Source organism: Anneissia japonica, unplaced genomic scaffold, assembly GCF_011630105.1.
Source record: "Anneissia japonica isolate Jap-2015-1 unplaced genomic scaffold, ASM1163010v1 scaffold287782_len627234_cov183, whole genome shotgun sequence".
Lineage (NCBI taxonomy): Eukaryota > Metazoa > Echinodermata > Crinoidea > Comatulida > Comatulidae > Anneissia > Anneissia japonica.
This window is the reverse complement of record NW_022695201.1, coordinates 245,691-254,413: the sequence shown is the minus strand read 5'-3', so window position 1 is coordinate 254,413 and position 8,723 is coordinate 245,691. Positions and strand designations below refer to the sequence as shown.

The window sequence follows — 8,723 nt, the reverse complement described above, 5'->3', positions numbered from 1 at the left end:
AAAAAAAAAAAAAGCTCACGGGTCCTGAAAAGGTAGGTCTAGAATTCTTTTCTTTTTGCCCTTTTTTTGTTGCCCAAGGAGGGGGTCAGGACCAATGTCCCCCAGATCCGCCAATATGAATTGTGAGAAAATGTAACTCGGTCGGGTACTGGATAAACATTCTCTTTCCCATCCTTCTCCTCCTTCTTCCCTCCTTTTTTTGCATTTCCGATCATACAAAAATCTTCAGACATTATATATTTATGGCCAAAAAGGGGGGGGGGGGCCGCCGGCCATGTAATATATATAATTTAAGAGAAAAGAAAACATGGAAACATGAGTATTAACGAAATTTATTTAACATTTTGTCGCAGCACGCCTATTTAATTGGTAATATACTTGTTTTACGATTGGCCGGAGGCCTGGAGTTTGAATAAGTTCCCTATATCGGGAGCGAGAATAATAATAATGGTACACTTATATAGCGAATAATGTTAAACCATCTATGCACTTCACATGATCATTACCCCGATCACTGGATTAAACGCCCATGGTACACAAACTTCAGCTCAATGGGAGAGTATTCCATAAAGTTGCAGCAGCTACATGAGCGCATTTTGGAACTTAACCCTACCAGGTACGACTCCTGGGTGAAATGCAAAGCATTTTATTTTTTTATGAAATGCCAAATCCATCTAACAGAAGATGCTCAGGGCGCTTGATATGTGGACTAATGTGAATATTATGGCTGTAGTATGCGGTGCCCCTGCTTAACCGCGTGGCCATTCGACTCGCAAAACCATTCCCTCTGCGCCAAACCACTTCCACTAATAACTTGTCATTATAAATCTAAATTAACAAGAAGTGGTATCGCCAAGAGGTGGGGAGCTGCATCATGGGGAAGAAAACAAATCCTCCAGTATGTAATTTTTATAAGACTCTAGAATAATTTAAATGAACTTTTTAAATTGTAAATTATCGGAGGTTCTGGAGCTTCGCCACTTGATCTTGATATTTGTGGCCCCTGGTCCTGCCAATTTACGTTCTCAACAGTGACATCGCACCTGGCGTTCCACGTTAACAGGCAAAATAAAGACCAAGTAGGTCTAGCTGATGTGTATATAATATAGCATATACTAATAAAAATTCATTGTATGTTAGTCTGTCCCGCCTCATAATACACTGACATTCGTGTTGTACGTATAACAATGAAATCAATAACAACAAACATGGTGTAGATAACAGAAGTGTTACAATATACTGTGCTTATTATTGGGTGTCTATAAAACGAAGACCCAAGACCAAAAAACGAAGACCAAATTTTTTCTCTTTTATTTTAATGATAATACGCCATGCTGTCACAAAATCAAAATTAAGAAATTTTTGGCGTCTGTTTGAAATTTTCCGAAAAACGAAGACCTCCAATTATTTCTTAATTATCTTATTGAAAGTATTTCAAAATCATCATAAAACAGTTGCCAGTTACCTATTTCATTATTTCATCACGATTGAGAGAAAAAAAAATGTGGGTCTTCCTTTTTCGGGTCTTCTGTCCAAGAGCAAAAAAATGTGGGTCTTCGTTTTATAGCCACCCACTTATTCTTAGTCTGACATTTTTGCTGAAGCCTGACCAATGTGGTTTCTGTCAAAATTCCTTCATTATCCTACTGATGATTTTCTTCTTTTGTTTTAATTCAGTTACTGAAACAACGATTCAGACAACAACAGAAACAACAACTACAGAACTGCCAACAACTACAACTATGCCGACCACAACCACTAAAACTACAACAGTTGAGACAACCACCATGACACCAACAGAGACTACCACCAAGGCAACAACGCATGTATCAACGACAATTAAGCCGACCACAAGTAAGTTTGTATTCTGTTTATACAGCATTCTTTGTATATAAATATGTAATGTATGTGTCTTACCAATCGAATATAGCCAAATACAGTAGAACCACATTCGGCACCAAGCAATGGATGTATGATGAAATCAAAATAAAGCAACAAAGTTGTATACATTGTTCCAGATTCCAAAGTCAAACCTTATATGAAATAATAAATCCCCTTGGTTAGTTTATGCAAGGTAACACACACAGATATTATGATCTGGTTAGGATTAAAGTGCATCCTCACCAACTACATCGTGTAGCATAGCTCGCAACGAATGTAGTCCTGTAAATAAATGAATAAAGAAATTGTGTAATAAAATGCCTCTGGCGGGACTCCAACCTGCGACCTCTCATTGTCAAGGCGAGTGTCATAACGATTAGACCACGGAGGTCTAATGGTTATGTCTAATGGTTATATCTGTCTCTTATACACATCTGTCTGTTGAATAAATATAATATAAATCATCAAAGGTACATATACAGTGTTTAAATAAGGACATGATGATATATATATAATGCATAAATTTACAACTAAAAGCTAATAATTTACTTTTTGAGTATAACTTTGTTAGAAGAAAATTAGATGGAAGAGGGCCTTAGTGAAATCGAGTGAGAAAGAATGAAAGTAATGCCTTGAATGTGTGGTCGCTGAAAGTGAGATTACGGTTAGTGTGAAGGATAATTTCACACTGCAGGAGGAAGATATGGATGAAGTGTGCTATTAGAGTCTGTAAAATATCAGGGATTAATTTAATTAGAAATAGTATTGTCGTCTTTGCTGAAGTGGGTCATTATATTTTAAAAAGCTATTTGGATAATAAACACGCTAATCAAAAAAAAAATCATCATCCAACGTTCCTAAAAAGGTGTTATGCCTTACTTTTAACGCTTTGAAAAAATAATTTTTCCAGTCTAAAAAAGTTTTGCCTTTCTCTTCTTATTCATTCATTTTTTTTGAAAAACAGAAATCAGTTACATTATGCTATACAAATATTTTGCAGTCAGGGGAAAGCTTACATAATTTATTATTAAAAATGCTGTTTTCTGATTAATCTCTTATTCAAATACGGTACGTTTTTTTCGCTAGAACATAGAACTTTTTTTGTCACTTTAATTGTTTTCATTTGTAAAAATAATAACAACATCACCTTTAACGCTCTGAAAAATAGAATAATTGTTCCAGTTTATAAAGGTTTGCTGTTACCTGTTTTGTACCTTTCGTATTTGCGGGAAAATACAGAATTCTTCTAGCAGTTACATAAATTAAAATAATGTAAGTGCTATATAGTGCATATTATATATATTCAATGTTTATTTATTCATACATCAAAATTGCACATGGCAATCAATGGTTGGAATTGATACAACTGTGCAAAATATATATATACAATAGAACATACAATAAAATTGCATGAACAAGAAGAAAAATAACCATGAAATATCATAAGGCTACAAGGAAAACTAATATAGACCTTTGCTTTATACTGCTCTTGATCGCACCCCATCCAGAACATTGAAAATTAGGATGTCATTTTTAACATTGTTTTGGTTTAATGCATTTATTAAAACAATTTATAGGAATAATTTTTATAACCAATAGAAAGCTGCTCATAGTTTCCATCAATTTATAATGGTGATTTTTTAAAAAACAAATTATACAGTACAATTGCTTTTGTTAGATGAAGTTTACTGAAACTGATGTGATTTACGTGTACTTACAAGCTATTACATTACAAACCAATGTTATTGATTATGACTCAAGGTTTTTGTTTTATATCTGTTTCATGTGTGAATTATATGATATTTTTAATAGATATGGGAATGCTTAATGAAAAGTTTATCTGAATTCTAGCTCCAGCACCTACAACTACCACTGAAATGCCAACAACCACAACAGAGGTGCCAACAACTACAACTGTGTTGCCAACAACCACAACAATGTTGCCAACTACCACAACTGAAATGCCAACAACTACAACAATGTTGCCAACAACTACAACAATGTTACCAACTACAACAACAGAGATGCCAACAACAACAACAATGTTGCCAACAACCACAACAGAGATGCCAACAACTACAACAGAAGTACCAACCACCACAACAGAGATGCCGACAACCACAACAGAAATGCCAACTACAACAACAGAGATGCCAACAACTCTCCGTGGTAAGTGAAGCGGTATTTTACATTATTTTACATTATTTCATACACAATTGGAATTATTACACGAAGGCTTGATTTGTTTACATTCAAAAATTGTCTGAAGGTCCGCTTTGCCTAAATACACATAAATTAAGAGGGGAAAGTGATTACTTTTGATAGACTTATACTGTAATTTACATGAAAGTTATCTACATTTGTAAACATTTATTTAAAAATGTTTTAATGCTAAACTATTGTGAATATCATGCCTTTAGAATGTGTTGAAACTCTGAGGACCATCAAAGATCGTTTGGAAAGAGAACGTAGTACAGAGGCTGGTGAAGATGACAGTGGTATCACTCACATTGGATCATCAGGATGGAATCCAAGTATTGATTCATTCCTCGAGGCTGTGTATTCACAACCTTTGAAAGTAACAGGTGTTGAAATTAACAGCAAGAAAGCTGCAATTATAAGCTTTACTGTTTCATACACAAAACGAGGTAGTGATGTTGTAGAACAGATTGTTGATGATAATGGATCTCCAGTGGTAAGTAATTTTATAAAGTTATTAAGACTGTACTGAGTATTTCTTTTTAAATTCATTGTTGAATATTTTTTAATATTAATCTTGTGATGTTATTCAAAATTGTCTATATTTTTTTTTACTATTTAAGCTTTTACTTATTGTATGATCTAAAATGCCTTTATTGATTCTTTAAATTATGTTTAAAATGTATTAATGTTTCACAATAAGAATTATTGCATTTAGAAAATTGCTTGACTACTTTATGGTTATTTTTGTTTAATTTATTCACTTTTTGTTATTTTTCAAAGAAAGAAATACATGCTTATTATTGTTTTGAATTGAACAGGTCTTTGAAAAGGAGCTTAGCGGAAATGGTTTGACCGACAGACTGTTGTTCTCTAATGAAGGAATTCTTGATGTAACCACTATCAAAATAACTTTAACAAATGTTCCAGATGACGAAATTAAGGTGACATTTGAATTTGTTGGTTGTATTGAAAATGGTAAGTATATTCCCTTTAAAATCTGTTAATAAATGTTTATTGAATAAAATAGTTTTATTTCATTAAATTTAGCGTATTTTAAAAGCTTCCGATATACTTTTAATTTGTATGTGCAGTATATACAACCATAATGCCTACAAGTACGACAGAGATGCCTACAACTACAACAGAGATGCCAACAACCACTACTGAGATACCGACAACCACAATTATGCCAACCACCACAACAGAGATGCCAACAACTACAACAATGTTGCCAACAACCACAACACTGTTACCGACAACCACAACAGAGATGCCAACCACTACAACAATGATGCCAACAACCACAACAGAAATGCCAACCACAACAACAGAAATGCCAACCACAACGACAGAAATGCCAACCACAACGACAGAAATGCCAACCACAACGACAGAAATGCCAACAACCACAATTTTATCCACCACCGTCAAAACAACAACTTTAACCCCAACCACAACTATGACTACAATCAGGACAACCACTACGGAGACAACTACCCCGCCTACAACAACTGAACTTCCAACTACTACACAAATGCCAACAACAAAGACTACAACTGTCACAACCAGAGAAACAACTCGAGTGACAGGTAATAATCTAAACACATTTAAGAAATTGTTTTGTCCATATTACATAATTTAATACAATTTTAAAAATGTCTTTTGAAAAACTACAAAATTATTAACTAACCTAACTATGTCTACCAAGCCTATGCATTCATTTTTCCTGCACTGGTATCCAAGCAGCATGTGTTGTTTCTTAAAATATGATAATAAGGAGTCCCCTAACACCTCGTATGGGGTTGGGGGCCAGTTTTTGTTTATGGATAGCCTCAATTGCATAATAACTGATTTGATACGTTTCCCTTGAGGTTGTCATGCCATTGCCTCTCTGCAGTTGTTATCTTCCGGCCTTCTGAGTACATGACCAACGCCCTACCACCTCCTCCTTCTGACCTCTATGCTAATTTCATTACAATGTGTCGTCTCTTGCTAGTTCTACATTGCTTATCTTGTTGGTCCATCCAATGTTTACTATCTCCGTAGGCATTTATTTTGAAATGTATTTAACTTCTGCTCATCTGATTTGTTAATCTACCATGCTTCTCCTCCGTACAATAATACACGTCTAACTATTGTCAAATGCTTTATGGTTGCCTATAATTAATTTAAGATATTCATAAAAAAAATATGTAGTAAAAACTATTTGACACCCTATGCGAATAAAATAATAGAAAAAGATTGATGAGTCCTAATGAACAGACCTAAACATCTAGCAAGTTCTCATTACATTTTCCCAAATAGGGATTCTTAAAAAAAACCAATTCATCTTAATAGTAAACATTTTATATTTATATATTGTTATTTTTGTTTCTTTCAAAACCCATTTTTATAACAATGCAGAGATTTGTGTTGATGATCTTGGAATGGAAGTAGGTCTTGACCTTAGTCGATATCTAGAGGATGACACAAAGCTTAATGAAGAAGATGCTTGGCATCCCACCGACGAATTGAAAACTCTTATCGTGAGCTTTAATCAGCCAACAAGGGTTACAAAGATTGTCATGTCCAGTATTGAAGATGTAAGCAATATAGTCGTGAATGTTGAATACCTTAGTGAGGATACCAATGAATACATATCTTTGGGAGAGGTAAGTCATATCGATATATTTCGTTCAAAATATATTAGTCTCAATATATTTACAGCTGATTCATATACAGCATCAATCATCAATCCAATTCGCCTTACAGCAGAACATCTCTACCAATATGTTTCAAGTATTTTATTGTTTTCTAAGTTTATTCAATGCAGGTTTTTGATATACTGCAACATAAACGTTTTTTTAGCATGATAAAATGTTTACAGTATTTTGTAAAGCTCTTTATTGTCGATTGAGGTACTTAGCCTGAGTCATTCGCTGGGATAGGGGTTCAAATAATAAAATGATGGTTAGTGAAAAAGAATTCACGAGACCACCATACATAACAACCATATGAAGTTTTTTGTAGGTGTTTGATGTGGTCGTTATCAAAACTCAATTTCGCAATGAAAAAATCATCTAATCGTTTCTTCTTGCCACAGGCGAGCTAGTTGGTGTTTGATGATGCAATTTTAATCATTTTAAACACTTGTTTTTTTTGTGTTGATTTTTAATGTTGTTTCATTTTCAGGGGTTCTCTGTTGACAAACTCATTGCATCAAGTAAATTTGAAGCAATTAATTTACCAGAGATGCCTAACACAAGACAGATTCTTATAACACTTATTTCCGTGGACATAGAAAGTTTACCAGCTTTTGACACCACCTTCTTTGGCTGCTTTGAAAGAGGTACATATTTTTCAGGCAATATTTCAGACCGTGATAATTATCTAGTCTACCGATCACTGTCTATTGGAGTGATAATGCGAATATTGTAACTTATAATGTTGGCTTAAGTACAATGGTAGTATTCAGGCCTATAGAAAGACTTAAAGACCCTTCTAACCACTCCACTGTATATTTCCTAATAATTTTAGTGGAAACAACTTTGAAGACGACAACTGAGATTACTACACCAACAGAGATGCCAACAACTACGACAACAATGATGCCGACAACCACAACAGTGATGCCAACAACCACAACAATGTTGCCAACAACGACCACAATGTTGCCAACGACCACAACGGAGATGCCAACAACCACAACTATGTTGCCAACAACCACAACATTGTTGCCAACTACAACAACAGAGATGCCACCAACTACAACTGTGTTGCCAACAACCACAACAACATTGCCAACTACAACAACTGAAATGCCAACAACTACAATAATGTTGCCAACAACCACAACAATGTTACCAACTACAACAACAGAGATGCCAACAACTACAACAATGTTGCCAACCACCACAACAATGATGCCAACGACCACTACTGAAATGCCAACAACCACAACTAAGATGCCAACAACTACAACAATGTTGCCAACAACTACTCCTATTCACGGTATGCTTAACATAATTGATATAATTGAAAGTTGTCTCTCTTGTGTAAAATAATTATTTAACGATTTTTTCAGTAATATTTATATGTGATTTTTAACTATGTGTTGCCTTCAGAATGTGTTGAATCTCTGAGGACCATCAAAGATCGTTTGGAACGAGAACGTAGTACAGAAGCTGGTGAAGATGTCAGTGGTATCACTCATATTGGATCATCAGGATGGAATCCAAGTATTGATTCATTCCTCGAGGCTGTATATTCACAACCTTTGAAAGTAACAGGTGTTGAAATTAACAGCAAGAAAGCTGCAATTATAAGCTTCACTGTTTCATACACAAAACGTGGTAGTGATGTTGTAGAACAGATTGTTGATGATAATGAATCTCCAGTGGTAAGAAATTTAAAACATTAATATTAGATTATTAAGCCTGTATTGTATATTTCATTCTGATTAATTATTGAATATTGGTTTTTACCACTCTATTAAATATTCTATCTTGAATAACATCACTCTTCAATTAACGTTGCCGTTGCTAAATTTCCCTTCATTATAAACCAAAATAGTCTTTTATTTCAAAGTATCAATCCGCTTGATAGCCATGTAACTTAGTGACTGTTTTGGCTTCCCCCCTGAAGGACCTTTGTGTGTTAGT

General features: G+C 34.5%; 1 protein-coding gene across 5 annotated transcripts in view; it reads left to right on the top strand.

Annotated features, from left to right (window-relative positions):
* LOC117101431 overlaps positions 1-8,723 on the top strand; it is a 115,352-nt gene that overhangs the window by 53,385 nt on the left and 53,244 nt on the right. For all 5 annotated transcript variants that reach the window (XM_033241410.1, XM_033241408.1, XM_033241409.1 and 2 more), the window contains 9 exons: positions 1,678-1,854; positions 3,733-4,050; positions 4,302-4,576; positions 4,902-5,058; positions 5,175-5,672; positions 6,487-6,734; positions 7,255-7,411; positions 7,600-8,073; positions 8,187-8,461. In XM_033241410.1, the coding sequence (XP_033097301.1) occupies positions 1,678-1,854; positions 3,733-4,050; positions 4,302-4,576; positions 4,902-5,058; positions 5,175-5,672; positions 6,487-6,734; positions 7,255-7,411; positions 7,600-8,073; positions 8,187-8,461 (2,579 nt within the window). The remainder of the gene's footprint in view (positions 1-1,677; positions 1,855-3,732; positions 4,051-4,301; positions 4,577-4,901; positions 5,059-5,174; positions 5,673-6,486; positions 6,735-7,254; positions 7,412-7,599; positions 8,074-8,186; positions 8,462-8,723) is intronic.